The 22174-nt window shown below is 56.5% G+C and overlaps 1 protein-coding gene across 5 annotated transcripts in view; it reads left to right on the forward strand.

Moving 5' to 3' along the window:
* Positions 1 to 410: 410 nt before the first annotated feature.
* Positions 411 to 22174, forward strand: part of PLEC (plectin) — a gene marked incomplete at its 3' end in the record, with an annotated part of 112103 nt that continues 90339 nt past the window's right edge. For 3 of the 5 annotated variants that reach the window (XM_081205417.1, XM_081205418.1, XM_081205416.1), the window contains exons 1-4: positions 411 to 573; positions 2511 to 2551; positions 3124 to 3219; positions 11644 to 11845. In XM_081205417.1, coding sequence (XP_081061543.1) covers positions 426 to 573; positions 2511 to 2551; positions 3124 to 3219; positions 11644 to 11845 — 487 coding nt within the window. In that variant the 5' untranslated portion in view covers positions 411 to 425. Of the gene's footprint in view, positions 574 to 2510; positions 2552 to 3123; positions 3220 to 5768; positions 5899 to 8051; positions 8175 to 11643; positions 11846 to 22174 lie in introns of those variants that run through there. The other 2 variants (XM_081205419.1, XM_081205413.1) reach the window with 2 other exon arrangements.

Consider the following 22174-nt stretch of genomic DNA (forward strand, 5'->3'; position numbering starts at 1 on the left):
AAGGGGGGCAACAAGCCACGCTTGTACATGAGCCAGGTCTGGACCCGCTTTCCTCGCCCTAGAAAGCCCTTTTATTGACAGCACAAAGCCCTGAAGCTGGTGTCCCCCACTTCCAGGGCTGTGGGGAGGAGAAGGGGGTCCTCTGTGCCCCCTCAGGACTCCTTTGGCCCCGTCAGCCCTGGCAGGGCCTGTGTTCCCACTGAGGGTTAAGAGCCCGCCCTGCCCGTCTGACTCACCAGGAGCGGCCCAGCTGTGGGGAGGGAGGCAGCGGACGGGGCTGCGCACATCTGGAACCCATCTGGGCCGCGGACAGGCCGTCGAGGGTTAACGGGGCCGCTGCTGCTGCTGCTGCCGGCACACCCTCCTTCCTTCCTCCCTCCCTCTCGCCCCAAAGGCAGCGGCTGGCGTGGCACGGCGGGCTGAGCATGGCCTCCCTGAGCCCGTGGGCACTGAGCGATCCTGCCTGGCTGCGCGTCGCCTGGGTAGCTTCCCTGGTGCTGGGCTCCCTGGGAGTTTGGGCTCTCTTCCTGCTCTGCTCCCTGCGGGGACGCCAGCCCCCCAGCCTCTGGGCAGGTAGGTGCCGGGGCTGCCCATCCAGCCCCCCGTGGGCAAGCAGGGCATCCTGGCCAGGCAGGGGAGTCCTTCCAAGGGGCTGCAGGAGGGAGGGAGATGCTCTGGGCCTGACCCCCTCCTCTCGCTTGCAGGGGGCAGATGGAGGGGCAGCAGGAGGCAGAGGGCTGCGGGGCCTTGAGCCCATTTCTTGAGGTGTCTGTTACAGCTTTGGAGGGGGGGTTATTTATCATAATACTTGGATGCGATGCATTTATTTATCTCCCTTCCAAGTGAACTGGGGGGTGAGCAATATGGGGCACACTCCCTCTGCCCTTCCTTTGCCCCTGCAAGGCAGTCCCTGTGAGCAAGGTTCTCCTCCAGTCCCTCCTGACTCCAAAGGGCTTGGAGGCTTGGCTCTCTGCGCTGGTCTAACATGTAGCATCGCTGCTGCACCCATTTCACAGACATGTCTTTAGCCACAACTTTTCAGTGGCTCACCTCACTGGACCACGCTGCCCTCCCATAATGCCCCAGCTAATGCAGCGATCTTCTCCCTCCTTTGACCTTTTGCCAGTGTCTCTCCTTCAGGAAAATAAGGGCTGTGGCTTATTATTATTATTCCCATTATTTGCTGGCTTAAAGCATGCAGCTGGTTTAAGATGATTTCTGACGAGCAAGAGGCAGAAGAGGCCCCTGTGGGAAGACGAGGCTGCGCCCAATGGACCTCTGGCTCGGATGCGGAAGGGCTTGTCTTAGTTCCTCTCTGCCTCCTGCCCCCCCTCCCAACATTGCAATTTGGAAGGAATTTGGGGTTAGTTCATCCAAGGTCAAAACTTGATGTTGATGCAGAGCAACACGGAGACAGAATGGTCATCCAAACAGCAAATGTGAGTCCATGCAAGAGAGCGTAAAGTGAGGCACGTGAGAATTCAAATACTCTCACGGGCTCTGAAGGGGGTCATCGACCAGGAATGAGACCTTGGGGTCGTGGGGAATGGCCCTCTGGACCCGTAAGAACATCACAAGAGCCGGCTGGATCAGGCCAATGTCCCATCTTGTCCAGCCTCCTGTTCTCACAGGTGCAAGCAGGATTCAAGCACAAGCGCTCAAGTGGGAGTGAGTTCCATAGTTTAACGGTGCACTAAAGGATTATGAGACAAATTCATGGAGGAGAGGGCTATTGGAGGCTACTAGCAGGGTGCCGGTGATAGGGGGCAGAAGGGGCTTCAGTCCCCTCAATATTTCGGGGCAGGGGGCTGAGCCCCCACCCATATGGAGGGGGCCACCATCCCCTGCGGTCTGTTGGTCGCTGTGGGAACAGGATGCCGACTAGATGGGCCCTCTAGGCAATTTCTACTGCCCTTTATTCAAGATGTCTGGGGTGGTTTATGGTGAAGCACAGGAGCAAACGAGGTTGAGTCGGTTTCGGAGAAAGCATTCTGGAGCAGAATCCAGAAGAGCAACCGCCTTGGCCCCATTTCTGAGGCCTTCCTGAGGTGGCAGCTGATTTCCTGTGGCCTTCTGTTCCGCAGGCTGCTTTGTCCGGTGGATAATCAGGTAGCACCTTGTCCCTCTCCTTTTTCTGTGTCTGCTATTTGGGCCTCCTGGGAACTGGGCGCAGGGCAACAGCCACAAAGCCAAGACAAGGAGCCAAGAAAAGACCCACCTGAGAGGGGTGCCAGTCCTGTGCCCCCTCCTCTTTCTTCACATCTGGAGGAAGCGTTGCTTCTGAATCTCAGTTGCTGGAAACGGCGGGGTCTGGGTTCCAATCCTGCTTGCCCCGCTTCCCATAATGGGCAACTGCACAGCCACTGTGGGAACAGGATGCTGGGCTTGCGGGGACACGGGCCTGATCCAGCCGGCTCTGGCTTCCATCCTGCCCTCTGGCTTGGAGTAGGGCAGTTCTCTTTTCTCTCCACTGCTGGCCTAACTCTCTGCCCCCCACTCTCTCCCCCCAGGTCAGCAGCTGGGAGGAAGCAAGTCCCAGACAACCTCCGAGGTGAGTCCAGGCCTGGGTCCGTTTTGCGCTCCCCCAGCCCACCCTAGAGCTCCCTGCTGGGGCTCCCCTGACCCCAGGCTTTGCCGCCTCTCCTGCAGACCCTTGGGCCCCACACCTTACCCAGCCAGATGGACAGGGTCATAAGCAGTAGCATAACACTGGCCCTGTTGGCTAGTGGCCTCTCCTTTTCCCTGCCAGCCCCAAACCTTCCCTGAAGCATCTCGGAGCCTGCTGCTGCCCTGCCGTGGGGGCCCCAGGAGGGGCAGGGGAGGGTCCTCCTGCACGTGATAGGGGGCAGGCAGGGAGCCCTCAAGGCCCCCATTGTCTGGGCACTTGACAAGGGCACTCACTTCGCCTCCTCACCATGCCAGCGAGAACAGAAGGCTCTTGGTTGCGGAAGGAGGAGGAGGAGGAGAGGGAAGAGAGAGACGTCCACGGCAGGCTGGCACACAGCCACCCTGCGCCCCTTCCGACCTCTGCCCCCTGGGGGCACTGGAGGGCAGGGGGTGCGCCTGCGTCTCAGGGCTGCTTGCAGGTCCCCAGACCACCCTCTTTTTGTCTGCCACCTCCAGAAGCGCCGGAAGAAGAGTGCCAAGGGAAAGCCGCCACCCAGTCAGAGGAAGGAGCAGGCAGCACCCTCTGCGCCCCTGGCAGCAACAAAGCAGCAGGTGAGGATGATGAGGGTGTGCCCGGCTAGGTGGAAGCCCAGAGGGTGCCTCTCCCCGCTTTGCACCTGCTGCTCAGGCTCAGCTCAGCTGCCCCTCACCCCCCCCCGTGCCACCCGCCTTGCACCTGGCATGGGAGGTGCTGGTTGGCTACTCGGAGGAGCCTCTGCTGCTGCTGCTGCTGCTGCCGCCACCACCATGAACTCCCGAGGGGCTTCTCCTGGCCGGATCCTTTCGCCACAGGCCAGGCCCGGGGGGGGGGGGCACCTGGGAGCTGTGGGCCCTCAGGGGTCAGGTGGAGGAATTCTGCTCAGCTTCCTTCCTCCTCGACTCCCAGGAGGAGAAGGAAGAGGTGTGTTTTACGTTGATCCAGTTCAAGGGCTTATTGTGGGTGGATATGTTACTTATTGCTGAATGTTATTTGCAAACCGCTTTGAACATTTGGGATGCAAAGGTTTGGGTTGCAAAGGTAGTCCAGGGGCAGAAGTCCCTGGGCTCTGACCCCACAGGCCTCTCCCACTGGCCTTCCTCTTGCAAAATATTCAAGCTCTGAAGATGAGGCATGTGGTATGGGGAGGCTTGCAGGATGAGCCCTTCCAAAACCCTGTTTGAGAGCCAGTGGCAGTGTGATGGTTGGCATGTTGGGTGGGGGGGGGACATGGGTTCAAGTCCTCCCCACTCAGCCATGAAGCCCACCCTGGACCAGTCACTGCCTCTTGCCTTGCTCTACCTCACAGGGTTGTTGTTGTGCAGATTTAGTGAGGAGGGGGAGAACCATGTATATGCCACCTTGAGCTTCTGGGCAAAATAAACAAATGCAATCAATCAATCAATCAATCAATCAATGGCCGGAGGGTGAAGGATGCATGCAGCACTTTTCCAACCTGTGCCAAGGGAGAGGGAGGCCACCCCTGTTTCTCCCAGGGAGTTTACAAGGGAGAGGCAAGAGGCCAAGGCGGGGGGGGGGGCAGAACTGGGCACCAGAGCAAACCAGAGGTGTCCCCAAAATTTTCTGGACATATTTGGAAAGCTACACAAATGTCACGGATTCTGCAAAATTCTCATTTCAAAGAAGAGAATCTGGTGCTCAGAATTCCCCTCCAGAAAAGCACAACAGGCAAAATGTCTCCTAATATTCTCTAACGAATAAAACTCAACTCAAAGCAAACAAACGAAGCAGGCAACTCCCCCTAACCAAACAAATAAATGTGAAGAATCCAAAAGCCACCTTCTATAATAATAATAATATATAAAAAAACACCTGGAAGGGACAGAGTGGCTTGGCAGATGCCAAGAAGGATGTTTGAAGGCGCCAGGTGCCCACATGCGCCACGTTGAGGACCCAGGGCATCCCAGGGTGGAGAAGAGGGGACCCAAGAGGCCCAGATCCTGGAAAGGCTCCTTTTTCTACCTCACTCTTGCCTCTGAGAGACAGGCATGCAAAGCGGCTTGTTATGAGTGGGGCTGATGGTGAGCACAGATGCTCCCGGCTCCCTAAGGAGTCTCTCCTGGGGGACCCACAATTGTCCCATGCGCAAGCCATGGGGGTTTGGCAGCGGAGCCTGAACACGTTGACCCCTTCCTCTGGGCTGGGGCTGTTTGGCCAGTTGTAAAACTCTCTAGGTCAATGTGCACAGTTCCTGACGTGGATCTACACACAGGGGGAAACCCCCACTATAAATAAGTCAGAAATTAGATGGTTATAACAACAAAACCCTATATAAAAACAGGTATAAAAAAATGTCCTGCTCTCTGGCGACATCTGTTGTTTCATGTTTATAGCGCATCCGAATTGTTGTTTCTTTACTAATGTAGCTGAGTCCCTGGAGCCGCCTTGTGGCAGTGAGTGCCGCAGGATGACGCCTGCCTAGGACTCATCCTTTCATTGGTTTGTCTGTGGGTGCTGCCATTTCCCAACAGCCCTTCTCCGTCTCTGTCCCTGGAGCCTTATACAGAGTCAGGCCGCTGGTCTGTCTAGTCCAGGGTTTCAGGCAGGGGGCCTGAAAGCTGCCACTGGTCTGCCTTGCTCAGTTTTGTCTGCAGAAATGGCTCTCTGGGGTCTTAGGCAGGGGACATTCCCAGCCCGACTTGGAGAGAAGAGAATCACAGAACCATAGGTGGAAGGACCCTGAGGGTCATCTAGTCCAGCCCCAACTATGTAGGTGAGAGGCTGTTGGGGACTGAACCTGGCACCTTCTGCCTGCCGTTCCCCTGCTCTGGGGAACCTCCTTTTAAGCAGAGTTTGGGTGGCCATCCGTCAGGGATGCTTCCCTTGCGATTCCTGCCTTGCAGGGGGTTGGACTAGATGACCGCCGGGGATCCCACCCAGCTCTACCCTTCTCTGGTTCTATGAAGCAATGTCCGCCTTGCTGAGCGCCTGCCCCGGGGCCTTGGGTGGGGCTGCTGTGGCTCCGGACAGCCTGGCCTTGTTCTCCGTGCCAGATCAACAAGGCACCACGCGGGGGGTGGGCAGGAAGAGGCCTTTCCTCTGCTCCTCCTCCGCCCCCGCTGCCCCCTGCCATTTAAGCCTGGCCGCCTGCTGCGTTTGGCAAGACCCACGCTGCCCACGAAGTGCCACTTGGGGGCCCTGGCTCCATCCTGGGGGCTCACATGCAGCCGACCTTCACCCGCCGCTGCCTGGCGTTCTCTTCCTGCTGCTGCTGCTGCTGCTTCAGGAGGCCTGTAGGTAGCGCAATGGGGGCTGTGGGTGGGGGGAGCTGTGGGTGCCACCTTCTTCCAAGGAGTGGGCTCCTCCGCTCCCAGGGCCAGCTCTTGCCTGTCTGCATGGGGCCCTTTTGCATCAGAATCAGGCCCTCTGCCTGCCTCTGGGCTTTACCAGCCTTTATAAGGGCCACAAATGAGAGGAGGGAAGTAGCTGAGTGGCAGAGCGTCTGCTTGGCATGCAGGACGACCCAGGTTCAAACTCCTCCCCCCCCCCGTGGCATCTCCAGGCGGGACTAGGATAAAGTGCCTGTTTCCAAGACCTCTGCCCATCTCTAGGCTTCAGGGCTTGCTGTTATGGCCTGCGGGACTCCCTGCGGGACTCCCTGCGGGACTTGTGGAGTGCCCGCGAAGGACCATAGCACATCCTGGAGCAGCAGCTCACAAGCAGAGGCCCAAGACCTCGCAGCCTCTTCCGCCACTTTTATTTCTTACTGGGGGGGTTTGGGCTCCTGAACTTTTAGCTGGGGTGTGACAGGCAGGCCCTAAGCAGCTGTTTCCCCACCAGTGTGTCTCCTGGCTTTTGGAGGCTGCACCAGTTGAATGCCTGACTGTTGCACTGGGGAGCCAGGGGCTGGGGGTCTGTAGCTGCCCTGGGAGGGGGTCCTGCGCCTGGAGGATTGGGTCCTTCTTGCCCTAGGTGACTCCCATGGGTGGCTTCCTTTCGTTTTGGGCACCCCCTTCAAGAAGGGAAGACTTTGCAGAGAGCCCCGCTCCCCGGCCTACGTGGCACATTGTGTCTCAGGGGGTGAATCGGGCTTAGGAAAACACAAGTGTCACCCCCCCCCAATCTCCCCATGTTACCCACGAAGAACAGGGTCGAGCGGACGGTCTCTCCAAGCGGCCGAAGCTTCGCGCCGGAGGAGCAGCTCGGCTCCCTTTGGAGCATTGCTGGGGGGCAGAGAGCAGCGGCGCCTTCTTGGCTTCGCCCGAGCTCCTCCTGGGTGGGGCGCGGAGTTTCCTCGGGCTTGTGGGGAACGAGGGTGGGGCTCCCAGCTGCCTGCAGTCTCCGCCTGGCGGAAGGCGAGCGGGAGATGTGGGGGCAGCAGTGGGGTGTGTTTGTGTGGGGTGCGGGCGAGGCCGGGGCTTCTCTCTTCAGAGCGGGGCATGGTAGCTAGGGTGGGGGTCCTCTGCCCCCAGCCCCACAGTGGGAGGGCAGGAATTGGACTGCAGGAAGGTCGGGGGGCGGTGGTTGGGGTGCAAATGAAGCCGCGTGGTGTGATCTGAGTGGGGCTCCCCAAGGGCAGGGGAAGTGGGTTGCGCGACCCCCCAACTTCCTTTTATTTTCCGTGGCCCCCCCTCAGGGCTGCCGTTACTTTCCTTTAACCACATTCTCAGGCGGGCTGAGCAGGGGCTGAAGGGGGAGGGGGAAAGGGGGGCTCTCGATATTCCCCCAAGTGCGCGCTCTATTTATTCGTTTTGTTTTTCCGCTGAAGGCGACATTGCCCCGGGTTGGTGTGTTCAGAGGCCCCGGATATCCCCGTGCTTGTGGGTCAGGCCAGCCCAGGTCAGAGAGGTGCCCTTGCCTGGCAGAGATGCAGAATTCCTTGCCTGCCCCACCCTGGGGGAGATGGGGGTCCCAGTGGGGAGGCCTGCGGGGCTCGCCCAGCGCCCCCCCTGCCAGCAGGCCAGGGACCCTGGGGGCAGGATCATTGCCTCGGGGTGGGCAGGGGAGGAGGGAAGGGCGCTGTGCCCCCCTGCTTGGCAGGCCCCGGCGTGGGTCCGGCTGGCAGGGCGCTCTGTGTTTGTGAGGCTGGCAGCGGGGCGGGCGGATGGGCTCCGTCCATTGTCCGGGTCTGAATGGGCTCTGTTCTGTTGCCAGCCTGTGCCCTGGTTAATAATTCAGCCGGCCCGGCCGCTCGGCGCTGGGCGGGTGCGGAGGCGAGATAGACACTCGCCCGCACACGCGCACACGCATGCACACACACACACAGGCGCGCACCCAGCCTGCAGGAGCTGCAGTGCTCAGCAGAGCGGGAGGCGGAGCCTGCGCTGCAAAAAACGGCTGCTTGTTGCCACGGCGAGCCCAACTTATCGCTGCCGGCGCTGCTGCCGGGCTCCGCGTGACGCCTGCCAGGCGCTGAGCCCCGCCAGGGTCGCCCCTTCCCCATGCCGCCTGCCGCCTGCCAGCTGCTCCCTGCCCATGCCCGGCCCGCTCTCCTGGCTGCCTTGGCAAGGTAGGCAGACATGCTTCGTGGGCAGGAGAGCGGCAGGACGCACCCGCGCACCCGGAGACGGTGAGTGGTCGGGGTGGGGGGTCTGCCGGCTTGCCCGCCTGCCCTCCTTCCTTCCTAAGATGCGGCAGGAGAGTGCCAGGCTCAGGGGCCGAGGGATGCCAGGACGGTGCCTCCCTCCCCTGGCCGGCTTCTGCTGCTGCTGCTTCCACTGTGCCCTGTCTGCGGGTGTCGTGGGGAGCCGGTCTGGGTTCTCTGCTGGCCTGGCCTGGCCAGGGAGCGGAGTGGGGCAGAGCTGGGCGCCCCCTGCAGACTCCGGGCCCTGCTGTGTGGGCAAAGCAAAGGGGAAGCCATGGGGTGCTTTGCATTCTCCAGGCAGAGCCCCTTGGGCAGGGGGAGGGTGCTGCTGTGGGGCATGGGCTCCCTGGACACCCACCCCCTCCCTGCGGTTTCCTCCCAGGCCTCAGGGGGTGCTGGAGTTGGGGGGTGGGGAGCAGAGGGTGGAGAAGCCAGGCCCCCAGGGGCGGGAACCGGTTAGGGGAGCTGGGCTTGGCCTCTGGCCTGCTGGGCTGGTTCCTGGCCCTGAGGCCAAGCAGTCCTGCTGGGATCCGGAGCTCCTGCTCACAGCCAGCCTTCCCCCTTCCTCCAGTCCTTCTCTAGGGCAGCGTGCAGCGTCTTGCGACCCAGAGAACGCGTGAGTGGGGCTGGGAGATCCACAGGGGAAGGGCCAGAAAGGGGCCAGTTTGCTGAGCCCTTTGGGGAGAGAGGCCTTTACGGGAAGCCCCTGTGCAGGAGGGGTGTGGGGGGCAGGGGTGGGGCGCCTCCTGATTTCACCTGGGCTTGTGCCCCCCTGCCAGCTTCCTATTGGTGCCCAGGAAGCTGTGTCCATGGCAACCACGAAGTGCCAAGTAACAGGCAGAGCTGGCACTGTCACTTCAGCCCCCAGCCGCCCTGGAGGATGCTAAATCACCCCCCCCCCACTTCCTGGCAGAGGCAGCCTGACGTCAGGCTCCCCAGTGCAAGAGGCAGTTGGGGGCGGAGGGGGTGCACCTGAGAGGGGGCTGCAGTCTGTGCCAGGGTGGGAAGGGGCCTGGAATTGGCTGCTGAGATGAAGGCAGGCAGCAAAATCTCACAGGGTCCAGAGGGCAGGCCTTGTTTAGCCACGCTTTCCCTGGAATGGGGGGGGGGCGGGCTCCAGGTCTTCCCCCTCTCCCCACCAGGACATGGGGGGAGCCTCTTGGGCTCCTAGGGACAGAAGGAGCTCCCTTGGGCACAGAGTCAGGCCACAACTGGCCCCACACTGATTGGCAGCAGCAGTGGACCCACGGTGTGTGTGTGTGTGTGTGTGTTTTTCCCCCTCCCCTGACCTGGAAGAGCTGTCCTTGAGGGTGCTCCAGCCCTGAGCCAGGGGGCTCTGCCCATCTCTCTGCCCGCCTGGTCCTGCCTGTGCCCCTTCATTGGGCCAAAATGGGACCCAGCTGGTGGCAGCTGCCCTCCAGAGACTCTGGGAGCTGTGTGGCCCCTTCCCCAGAGCAGGGGGTGAGTCAGCATGGAGGAAGTGGGGCCTGCCGAGGGGAGAGGCAGGTGGGGCTGGGGCCCTAGCTCTGGTGGGGCAGGTGGGGGAGAGCAAAGTGCTCCTGCAGCAGCCAAAGTTTGGGTCCTCCAGGGGCTGTCTAGTGTACCCCCTGGCTGTGTGGCAGGACCATAGAGACACACACACGCGCGGGCCAGTCTGTACCAGGGAGTGGGTGGGTGTGCCAGCGGAAGGATGCCCATGGGAGCGCGCTGAAGGGGGAGAGTGCCTGTCAGTGTATGGGTGCCAGTGTCTATGTGCAGAGGGCGTGTGCGTAAGGGGCGTGGGGTCTTGGGTGGGCTTGCACCTCAGCTGCTTTGCTTGAGGCCACGAGAGCCTCTTGGGTTGGGAAAGAGAGAGGGCTTCCTGTGCTGGATGAGGCCGGGGGTCCACGGAGCCCAGCACCCTGTTCTCCCAGGGCAGCTCAGATGCCCAGACAGGAGCAAGAGGCCTCCTCTGCTCAGCTGCCCTTCCCAGCAGTGGGGTTCGGAGGCAGAGCCTCCCTCCTGGCTGGGAGCCAGGAATAGCCCTCCCCTCCATAAACGTGTCCTCTTTTAAGGCATCTGGGTTGGTGGCTATGGCTGCCTCCTGTGGCAGGGAGTTCCACAGTTTACCCTCACGCTGCTTTCTTTTCTAGGCCACGCCTCTCCCCAGGCTTCTCTTCCTTGGAGCTCCATGAGTTCTCGGTTTTTACAGAGAGAGTTGTGGTTTCACTTTTATCTCTCTTCTGAGATAGGGAGGAAAGGCTGGGGAGGGGAAAGGGTTTGTTTAAGGCCTGGAGCCTGGCTAATTCTCATTTCTCTTCCTGGTAAGGAAGGGTGCAAAAAAGGTCTGCCTTTCTCCCCTCCTCTTCCGGAAAGTGTGGCTTGGCTGGCTTGCTTAAGAGACCTGGGGATGTTTCAGGAGACAATCTCTGGCCCTGGAGCAACTTTTGCCTCTAGTTAGGAGGGTCATAAGGAACCATTTGAAAAACGATGGGGGTCCACCTCCCTCCACTGCTGTTGTGCTGAGGCATTCTGTGGGGGGGCTTTTGCTCCTGGCCCCCATCGTGCCCAGGTGAGCCCCAGGAATTGCAGCACAGAACTCCTCAAGGCTGGGGGCTGGGGGCTGGGGGTGCGGCAGACCGGGCCTTGGCAGGACTTCCTCAGCCTTTGGCAGTGTGGTTCAGTGGTTAGTGCCATGGGTGGCTCAGCTCTGAATCTTCACAGTCCCCCAGGGGCTCTTTGGGGCAAGTGCTTCTCCCTCCCGCCCCCCACCTCCAGGCACTTCCCCCTAACCTGGAACCCCACCAGGAATGCAGACACCCCCCCAGCTCCCCCTCGAGTACTGAAGGCCAGTTGCTTGGGAGGGCCTGGGGGTGGAGTGTCTATATCGCCCCCCCCCCAAAGCAGAGCTTTCATAGCTGGTCATGGCACGGGATTGGCCCTCTGGTGTCACATGTCTTCTCAGGCCAGGGGGATTCTGGGTGAGCGCCAGGATTATCCTGGAGGATTGTGACCCCCAAGTGGTGGGGCAGGATGGTGCTAGCTGTCCTTCTGGGAGCTCCCCCTGAGCAGCCCCACCGGGAGCCAGGACAGGCAGCAGGGAGTTGAGGCTTGGCTCCCACTGGGGGTCTTTGGATGAAGGCGTCTGAGACTGGCCAGGAATTCCCCCTCCCTCCCGCCAGGTTGCCAAGTGACCCCCTTGGGATGAGGACTTTGCTCCCCTCCCTGCTGCAGGATGCGGCTTGGCTGACTTGCTCGAGCTGCCTGGCTCAGAGGGTGGGATGGGCTCTGCTCCCTCCTTGCCATTGTCTGGGCTGCAGAGGGTGGAGTGGGGGCTCCTAGGCCCTCCCTGCAGGACAAGCTGCTTTGCTCTGGCCACGTGGACCCCCCCCCGTCCTGCAGAGTGGGGGTCCAGGGTGGGGCCAGGCTGCTCCCTGTCTCTTCATCTCTGACCCTGCTCCTCCCCACCTTGCAGGAGGTGATGTCTTCTTCCCGCCGGAAGGAGAAGCCGAAGATGGCGGAGGAGAGCTCCAGCGGCAGCAGCGGGGGCTCTCCTAGTCCGGGGGACACCCTGCCCTGGAACCTCCCCAAGCACCAGCGGACCAAGAGGACCAAGGCGTCGTCCGGCAACGGGACGGTCCTGGACCCTGCGGAGAGAGCGGTCATCCGCATTGCAGGTAGGGAGGGCTGAGGCTGGGAGGCCCAGATCAGGGGGTCTTGCTGGATTGGGGCCCAGAGGGTGAGCGGCTCTCCTGAGTTGACCTTGGCGAGGGCACCAGCAGCTTCTGTGAGCCACCATCCCTGGCCCTGCCCCTCCTTGCGCTGTGTTGTGGCGCCGTGTTGTTGTGCACCCGGGGGTCCCTCTGGGGGCCACTTGCCAGAGGTGCTTTGGGGTCTCCTGTGCAGCTGAGTCTGGGCTGGGTGTTGTGTTGGGGGCTTGCGTCACGTCTCTTGAGTAATTGCCCAGCAGAGCTCTCTAGGATGGTCTGTAGGCAGTTGAGATCCACGTTGGGGGACTTGCTCAGGGGCACTTGGGGGGCAAAGTTGTTTGCCTCCTTAGGGAAACGGATGCCATGTTTGATGCCGCTCCTGGTGAGGTTTCCGTTGCTCCATCCAGACACGGTTTGTGGGGTCCGTTTTCGCCACCCTTGAGAGGGTGCTTGTGAGTCTGTGCCCAGCGAGGTGCCCTCTTGACGGCTGCCCTTCCTGGCTGATGGAAGCTGGCCTGGTTGCTGCTGGGTGTGATGGAGGGTCACGGGTTGGAGACCCTCTCTTTCTTTTTGTAAATTTTGTTTACATTTTTCATTATTACCATTTCCAAAATCACGTTCGCTTTCAAAAATATATTTCCACCATCAATATTTTTCTTTTATCAAAAATATTCAACATCTTCCCTTCCCTTTAATTTTCCCACCATTCCTGCATATTCTCATATATCGATTTAGATCACTAGGGTTGATGAGCCTTTCCGTGTTGAGGGGGGTGGGGGGCCTGTTGCCCCGAAGAAGGTGGTAGGGTGGCCCCTCCTTGGAGGAAACCCACCCTGCGCCCGATGGTCTTAGCAACTCCCACCCTGTTGCAAATGCCCCCTTTGGGGGCAGAGCACTTGAGATGGTCGTGGGGCACAAACACAGATATTTGTGGAGGAAACTGACCCCCTTGACTCATTTTGATCTGGGTTGAGATCAGGGTTGGAACTGAATCAGCCTTGGTCGCCTTGATGGGTGACCTTGTCTCGAGAGAAGGACGGCGGGAGGCCACATTGCATTGCGTTTCTCCTGCTGATTTTGAGTTGCTTTTATTGCTGATTGTACATTGCCTTGAAATATATATGTGGAAGTTTAATAAATAAAAACAGATAGGTGGGGGGAGGGGTGGTTCTGCCCTCTCAACCTGTGACTGCTAGGTTTGCTCAAGAGATTTTGGCAAGGAACCCGGAGATTTCCCAAAAGTGCCTCTTAACCTGCTCCCCGTTTCCTCCTCCTTAACAGCTTCTGCTACAACTGAGTTGGGACATTTGTGATGAGCCCTTATTTTTTGCATTCGCTGTGTCATCAACAGTTGCAGTTGTTGCGTTTAACTGCTTATTTTGTGGAATTATCATCCTCTGGCCCAGGGGGAGCTGCCTTCTGCCTGGGGGGGGGAGGTGTGCTGGGGGCCAGGAAGCCCGCAGGCCAGTGATGGTCAGAAATGGGGGGGATGTGGCCTCCCTGCTCTCCTTGCTGCTCTGACCTCCCTGGCAAGGGCAGCGGGGGCAGCAGCAGCCCCCTGCAAGGGGGAAAGACCTTCCTCCTCACAGTCCCAACTCCCCACTCAGGGTGCTGCTGCAGCTGCAGGGAGCAAGGGGGGGCAGTGGGGGGGGGACTTGAAGCCCCGAATCTCCTTTCTCTTTCAAGCCGCCTCCATTCTTCTGAAGTTAGGAGAAAACACTCACTGTATAAATAAGCTTTTTGTATACCAAAAATTTTGGTGCTTCAGAAAATTACCGCCTAACAGCCACCCTAGTGAATGCAATTGGGGGGGGGCAGGACAGGTGGGGGTGGGTGATATTCCTCCCTCTCGTTTCCTCCTGGGCCTGAAATGCAGGAAGCTCTTCTGCCTGGCTGAGGATGAAATCTCATTAGCAGAGCATTATTCGGGACCTGGCTGGGACCTCACAGGCAATAAAGCATCCCAGAGGCCATCAGTTGAGCCTCGCCTCCTAGGGAAGCTTTGCTCAGAGCAGACCTATGGAGATTAGTCATGTTTGTTCATTTCAGTGAGACTACTCTGAGTAAAGCTTATTTGGCGACAACCCCCTTTCACTTGAGGCCCTTGTCAGGGTCATGGAAGGAGCCCAGCGCCAAGCGACAGAGGGGGCCCAGCTCAGTTTGCAGGCCAGGCCATGGCAGCATCCTGCTCCCCCCACCACCCCCAGTAAGCCTGGCCCCTTATCTTTCTCTGCTAGGAAGTCCAGTCTGAAAAGCTGGGAGCAGGACAGGCCACATGAACTGATCTTGCTACAGACACACACACACCAAGCAGGTGTTATACTGCATCACATACTTTCAGACTAGACTCCTGTCATCTGCTCTCCATGGGGCAGCCCTTGAACACCTCTGGAAACTGCAAAAAGGTCCCAATGCCACAGCCACACATTTGCTGGAAAACAGCCAATCCTATTTGACGATCCAGTTCATTCTTTGTTGATTCCCTGCTTGTTTTGGGGCTCAATGGAAGGTGCTGGTTCTTCCCGTTAGCAGACCGGGACCTAATGGGCAGCCTAAGGACCGCTTTTTCCTCTCTGCCCCTTCCCATGCGCTGTGGTCCACATCAGAGGTCCTGTCCATTGAGGGGCAGTGGGTGAATGAGCGCAAGGGGGGGCAGCAGGGCCTCTTCAGTGGAAGCCCCTCCATAAGGCAAGAAGAAGCCCACCTGGCCTGCCCTCTGCTCTTATGCTGCCCTCGGGAGAGAAGGGGGGCACATAGGGGCAGGCAAAGGTATCTGGCATTTTTGCCTTTTGCTGCAGTTGGAGAATAAGTCCTGGAGCCATTGGAGGGGACCCCAAGGGTCATCTAGTCCAACCCCTGCAATGCAGGGATCACAGGTCTGCTGCTTTTTATTGTTTGCTGGGGCTTTACAAGACAAACAACATTGTGGTTTATCATTTTGTGACTGGATGGTTAGACCCCTTGGACTGGGCGGACAGTTGTTGCATGCAAGCAAATAAAACCTGCATGGCTGAAGGCCAGACGAGTTCTCCCCAACCCGGTGCCCTCCAGAGGCTTGTTTATTATGTGACAGAAAGGGGTATGTCTCCCTCAGGCGGGAGATTCCACCGTCTGGGATTCTGATGCCCCTGGACCAGTGGTTCTCCAAGGGTGTGGCAGGAGAGGAGGGCGAGTGTGGCAGGAAGATTCAAGAACAACCAATATTGTATTTGGGAACAATTCATGTTCTTATGTAGCTGCATTGTTTTATATTTCCTGGATGTCCCTTAAAGGTAAAGGGACCCCTGACCATTAGGTCCAGTCGTGGATGGCTCTGGGATTGCGGCGCTCATCTTGCTTTACTGGCCGAGGGAGCCGGCGTACAGTTTCCGGGTCATGTGGCCAGCAGGACTAAGCCGCTTCTGGCGAACCAGAGCAGCGCACGGAAATGCCGTTTACCTTCCCGCCGGAGCAGTACCTATTTATCTACTTGCACTTTGATGTGCTTTCCAGCTTCTAGGTTGGCAGGAGCAGGGACCGAGCAATGGGAGCTCACCCCGTCGCGGGGATTTGAACCGCCGACCTTCTGATCGGCAAGCCCTAGGCTCTGTGGTTTAACCCACAGCGCCACCCGCATCCCTAGATGTCCCTTAGTCATATTATAAAGCAGTTGTGTTCTGTGTTATAAATCGAGCAGTGCCAGGAGTTGTTTCGTTTTGTTTTACAATGTATTGCTTATCAGGAAAAAAGAAACATCAGTGTGGCATGATTACATTTTTGTTCTGATAGTGTGGCCCATTCTGAGCAGGGGAGCCAGAGTGCGGCCCCTCCACCAAACTCGGCCACAGACCAGCCTGCCAACTTTGTCCAAGTTCAGCTTGTTAAGAGCAGGGAACTTCCCTTCTGCACCTTAACTGGTTTCTGTCCTCCTCACCTGGCTCCAGGTATGTTTCTGGGCCACAATAAGCTTTTGCACAAAGCTTAGCTACGATTCTGTAAACATCAAAGCTGTCCAACCAGTCTTTGCCACCTACGTGAGGGGAGCCAGCCGCAAAGCCAGGGCTTATCCGGCAGAGCCACGCACACGTTCCAAACCAGCGCGGAGCCTGTCTGCTGGGGCTTCGCTTTTCATGTGCCGCACTTGTTTTTCCTCCCAAAGATCCAGGCAGGGGCAGCACAGAGGCTGGTCTGGGCCAGATCTTGGGAATCCCCCAGGCAGCTGCAGGAGCGACCTGAAGCAAGGGGTATAAATGTTCAGGAACAAACAGAACCTAAACCCGAGTTAATTAAAACAAAACAAAACCCCGAAACAACAAAAATGCGTTCTAGTTTAGGCTTCAGGCGATTTCAGAGATGGAAAAACAAGCATTATAAGTAGAACAAGTTAAGATGTTATGCACAGGGGATCCCCAAACCCCTTTTTTCTGAGAGAAAGAGACCTCACTTCACACAGAAAGATTCCTTGTGCTCAGGAGTGCAGAGAAAATGTGGCTGGAGGTATATTTCTTTTTTTCAAGGGGTGTAGAGTCATCAGCCGATGGCAGACTTGGGGAGGCACCTGGTCTGGGTTGGCACCTCTCAGGAAATACCTGGGGAGGGCTCTGAATGGAGGTGGAATCCATGTTGCCTGCCTGCAGGGAAGACAGGTGGGGTGGATGGCAAAGCTGCTTCTAGCAGCTGGCTTAATAGGCGTGTGGGGCTTTGTGACTTTGTGGGGCTCACATGGGGCTGGTCCTCACTGTGTGTTTGCAGCTGCATGTGTCCTGGTCTAATTTGCGTCCTTCGCATGATGTTACTACCAAACAACACCAGGCTCAGTGCTTTCCCCCTGGAAATTTGGGTTTACTTGATACGGCAGGAATAGGGAACCTTTGGCCCGCCATATTTTGCTGGACTACAGCTCCCATCAACAAGACCAGGAGGGGGTCCCGTGGTCAAGAAGTCAGTTCCTGCATGTACTATAGAGGGATGTGAGGGGCAGGTGGGGCTCATCCACCTGGGAAGGGAGCCCACCTGGGAGAAGGAAAACTCTGCTCCTAAACCCCCACTGCCTTGCGGGATCTCTTTGGGAGAGGAAAAGGCTCAGGAGTAAACCAAAGGGGAGTCCCTAAGGCGGTTGGGTGGTGCCTGGTACGCCTCCTTCACGCAATTCCTGCAGCCAAGTTGGTGCCAAAGTCTCGCTCTGCTTTCCTTTGCAATGCCGAGAGGGGGGTCTTGTCGTCTGGGCAGCCCAGGACCTCCAGACACGCAGCCCAGGCTTGCACCCCAGGGAAGTCCCTTCAGTGCTGCTAACACAGCGGTTGGACTTCACCCCTGGAGGCGGACTCCATTGTCTCTCAAGACAGACGGAGGCCAGCAACTCCCATCAGTAAGTAGCCCTGGCTATTGGCTGTACTTGCTCTAGTTGGGTACCATCTGGAGGGCCCAGGGTTCTCCGTGCTTGCATATGGGGAAGATGCAGCAAGTCAGGGGGAAACTGGGCTCCAGACCTCTCTGCTGGGGGTCGCCAGCAATTTGTTTCAGTGTTTCTGGGTGGGCGGTTCTGCTGCTCCCCTTTCCATGCCGGCTGCTTCCCCATGACTTTCCCAGCTGTGCTCTTAACTATTTCCAGTGCTTTCCGGAAGGAAGGAATATTCTTTTTTGTTTGATCCCTCAGATCAAAACCAGAAAACTGCAGAAGCAAACCGCATTGAAAATCTATACACCCGATATACTGGGCAGCGTTCTGAAAAGCGTTTGCTGAGAATTTATAATTGCTTTCATTCTCTTCCGCCCCCAGTTTGCTAGTAAGAGCACTTCAGGAGCTCAGCCATTTATATATAATCACATCATGTGTGTGTACATATATTTTTGTATCACTCAGACTTGCACAAATCTTGCACAAGTAAGTTACAATAGGCTGGCTCCGTGCTTCTGCACACTTCTTGGGTGAGAAATTTTATTTTAAAAAGCAAGGCTCATGCTCCACTATCTGTGTGCATGCACAACCCATCGGATGGCAGGGACAGATCCAAAAGGGAACAGGAAAGAGGAAGTTGCTCCTCATATATAAATTCAAATATGTGCAGGTGTGCAGTGCTCTGCATCTAATTTGAATGGGGGGGGGGAATGGAATAGCAGCTGAATGATGCTCCAATGTGGACAAGACCTTGGTGCTTTGCAGAGCATCCTGGCCATTTCCTTTTGACTGGCACCTTCCTGCTAAGCAGCTGGCTGGCACCTGCTCTCTCTAGTTATTATATTCAGCTTTTTTAAAAAAATCTGTTTTGCTTTTCGGTTTCATGAATCTACAAGGAGGCTTCCAATTTAACAATTTCACAAGAACAGCAAAAGCAATATTAAAAGAAGCCAAAGAGAGAAAGAACCAAGCGATTTGCAGATGGAAAACAATGAAACTCAGAAGCAAATGCAAAACTGAAAAACTAAATGCTGCAAGCCTTGGGCAAACAGAAAGACCTTTCCCCCAAACCTGAAACTCCTTCCAGCTGGCCTCACAGGGGCAGTCCAAGCTTTGGTGGTCAGTCGGTGGGTTGGAGGTCTTGGGTTTTGGCCTCAAGAGCCTTTTGGCCATTTCTGTGATGTGCTGTAAGGGGGTTTCTTTTTGGTTGGAGGGGAGGGCAAAGAGCTCCCCCTTGGCCTTCATTCTTCCTGGCCGTTGGCCGAGCCAGTTGCTGGTTTTACACAGTGAGGCGTTCCCAAAGCAAAGGAAGGATTGAACTCTGATTAATAAGAATACACACAGAGGCTTGAACCAGCAAGACTCTGGGAAGGGTGCGTATAATAATCTCTCTCTCCACCCTGTGGCCCAGGTCGTTTTATACACAAGAACCTTTTACAGAGTGTTCGGAAGAACCATTCAGATTTCTTCTGAGCATTTCAACAAATCCCACTACAAAAGCTAATTAAGCATGCACTTCTGGGGTAAATAAAGAACAGAACTACAAAGGAGTGCTGTCTGCCAACCCCGGAAGGTGATAAACAAGCAATAAACATGATAAGCAGGATGGCTTCAGGTGAGATCTCTTTCCTGGCCCAAAGATTAACATCCTAAGATTAACATATCAGAAAAGCTACATCAAAGAAACTGCCCACTGTCTCTGATGACCCAGGATGCCTGCCTGGGTGCTGTGTGCGCAAGAGAAATGGACAGTAGAGGAAATATGGCATAAATGTAGAAGCTTATGGGATTTAATCAGAAATTATTGTCAATACATTAAACCCAGTCAACACAATGCATTCATCGTGGACACAATGGTTTGATATATATTTTATAATTCCTCATGGTAATCCCATCTGATCCCTACAACACAGCAACCCCTGAGGCTTGTTGGTGTGAGAATGAGAGACCCTGCAGACCCCAGACCCCCCACCCTTGTGCTGTCCAGGTTCATGCCCCCCACAGCTCCTTTCCCGTTGGCAGAGGGAGGGGCACGCCCAGCCACCACCTGCCATAGCCAGCAGGGCGTGGCCAGGTCTTGTTTGCTTGCTCTGTTGGACGCTGCTGCTCTGGTTGGCCCTCTGCCTGCGAGGGGGGTGTCATCCTGCTCCATTCAGCACCTCTGGGTCACTCTCCTTTTTTAAAAAAACTGATAAATTAATTTTTATTGAGGTTTTTATCTCTACAAAATAACAGAAAGAAAAAAAGATTTACACATATGTGTATTGTAAGGTTAGCAGATGTCCCCATTTCCCGGGGTCAGTCCCAGGATTTACAAATCAGTCCCCAAACAAAATCCATTGACTTGAAAAGTGTCCCTGGATTCACTGAAAAAAATCGTAACCTATTGACCCTGTTCTATTTTTATCAGTTGCTGGTAGGTTACCCAATCTGTATCCATATTCTTCTTTTTTACTGCTATCATCTCCTCTGGGGATATCCACCAGGGTATCTTAGACTCTAATAACCTGTGATACCTGGCCCAGACCTTATATAACGAGTTTCTAACTATATGATTTGAAAAATCCCTATGCACTGCCACTTTGTTGTAAATTAAGTGGGCACGCTCTGGGTCACTCTCCTTGGGTCTGCCTTGGCTCAAGCTCTCCCCTCCCCCACCTTGAGAGTCACCTGCACTCCCTTTGGCCACAGGTAAGGATGGGGGAGAGAAATCCAAGGAAATGTGGACTGACTCCATTCCCCAGTCTATCCCTGGCCCAGCCTAATTCCCACTTTTCCAAGCAAGGCAAGGACTAGACTGGACCCGTGCGTCCTTTGAAATTCTCCTGATTTTGCAGGGCAGTTTCTCAGCCAGGTAACTCCAGCTCTGCATATACCTTGGTTCTCAAACGCCTTGGTACTTGGACGTTTTGGCTCCTGAGCACTGAAAACCCGGAAGTAAGTCTTCTGGTTTTCAAACGTTTTTCAGAAGCCGAACGTCCGACTCAGCTTCTTATTGAGTGCAGGAAGCTCTTGCAGTCAACTGGAAGCTGTGCCTTGGTTTTCGAATGGTTTTGGGAGTCAAACAGACTCCTGGAACGGATTAAGTTCAAGAACCAAGGTACAGCTGTACTGGGATAAAGTGTGCATAGCCTTGTGTGCAGGAAGGTGCTTATTAGGGAAAACTGCATTGTATATTGTGAGAGACATTTGCATGAACATGCTGGTGGATCTTCATGGAGACTTAATAAAAAAATAATAATTTGCAAACTGGCCTGGAGAACTGAAGAGCAGAAGGGCCTGAAAGGGACAGATTCACCCACCAGTTTCTCTCTGTCCTTAGTGGGGTGACTGTTTCTCTCCTGTGCTGGGTGGGACCATGGGGCCCTGGGCCCCTCCTGCGGGGAGGGGCTGGGGATGTGGGGATGTGTGGGCAGAGATGCCCCTAGCCTTGGTCCTGCCCTGCAGTGAGAGCAGCCTCCAGCAGGGGGCCCTGCAATACAGCTCCCTTCGCCCCCCAAGCGCCTCCTTGTCCATTGGAGGAGCCAAGCAGAGACTCAGGAGCTGCCTGGGCAGAGAGCGGGGGGGCCACGGTGTCCCCCCCTCTTCCTCCCTTAGGCCAGTGCTCCTGGCTGGGTCCTTCCCCTGATCTCAGGCTGGGCAGTGTCCAGTCCAGCTTCTCTGCACCTCCCTCAGCCCCACAGGAGGGAGGGCAAGGCCTGGCACTGGACCCACAGACAGCCCATTTATTTACAGTCATACCTTGGGTTACAGACGCTTCAGGTGGCGCGTTTTCAGGTTACGGACATGCCAAAACCCGGAAGTACCGGAACAGGTTACTTCCGGGTTTCGGTGCTCGTGCAGAAGCACTAAATTGCACTTTGCACATGCACAGAATCACCGAATTGCAACCTGAGTGTGCGCAGAAGCGGCGCTGCGGGTTGTGGACGCTGTGGGTTGCGAACATGCCTCCTGCATGGATCACATTTGCAACCCGAGGGCCCACTGTATTTACTTCTTGCATTTCTGTCTATGATTCCATGATCCCATCTTCTCTTCCAAGGCTTTCAAGGTAATGTGCATAGTTCTCCCATCTGTATTTTTTTCCTTGCAACAACCCTGTGAGGTGGCTTAGGCTGAGAAGCAGCTCCTGGCCCAAGGTCACCCCGTGAGCTCCATGGCTGAGTAGGGATTTGAACCACAGAACCATGGAATGGCAGTTGGGAGGGACCCCAAGGGTCATCTAGTCCAACCCCCTGCAATGCAGGGGTCTCAGCTAAAGGATCCATGACAGATGGCCATCCAACCACTGCTAATAATAATAATGATAATAGTAATAATAATAATAATAATAATAATAATAATAATAATAATAATAGTATATTTATTACGCCCCATCCTCCAAGGAAGGAGAGTCCACCACTTCCTGGCCTGGCTCACTTGCTCAGTTCGGGACAGACAGTGTACAACACTGAGAACTTAATTTGTGCACCTAGAGACGGGCCTCAAAGGACACGGGCAGGGTCAGTTTCCATGGGGAGAGGTGGTCCGTCAGGTACTGAGGTGCGGAGGACTGAACCCAGGTGTTCTGCTGATGAGTTACAGCCCTGTGGTGTGCCCTGCCTTGCACTGGCTGGTTGAGGGCTGGGGCCTGGCCTGGCCTGGCCTTGTGGGGGGTGGGGGGTGCCCTTGGCCTCTCCCTTCCAGCTCCCTGGTTCTCTCTCCCTGGCTTCCCCCGAAGTCTTTTCCTTCTGCTCTGAGGGAGACCAGGGGCTGCAGTTCTTTTCGTTGAAGCTGAGCTCTGAATCCCATACAGACGCCCCTTTCCCCCGCAGCTTCTCTCTGGCTGCCCCTGCCCTCCAAGCTCCAGCCACAGGCTTGAGGGCACTTGGTTTCCTCTGCCTGTCTTTGTGCCCCTCCTGGCGCTTTGCCCAGGTGCC

The sequence above is a fragment of the Podarcis bocagei genome, assembly GCF_964188305.1.
Source record: "Podarcis bocagei genome assembly, chromosome: 8".
Lineage (NCBI taxonomy): Eukaryota > Metazoa > Chordata > Lepidosauria > Squamata > Lacertidae > Podarcis > Podarcis bocagei.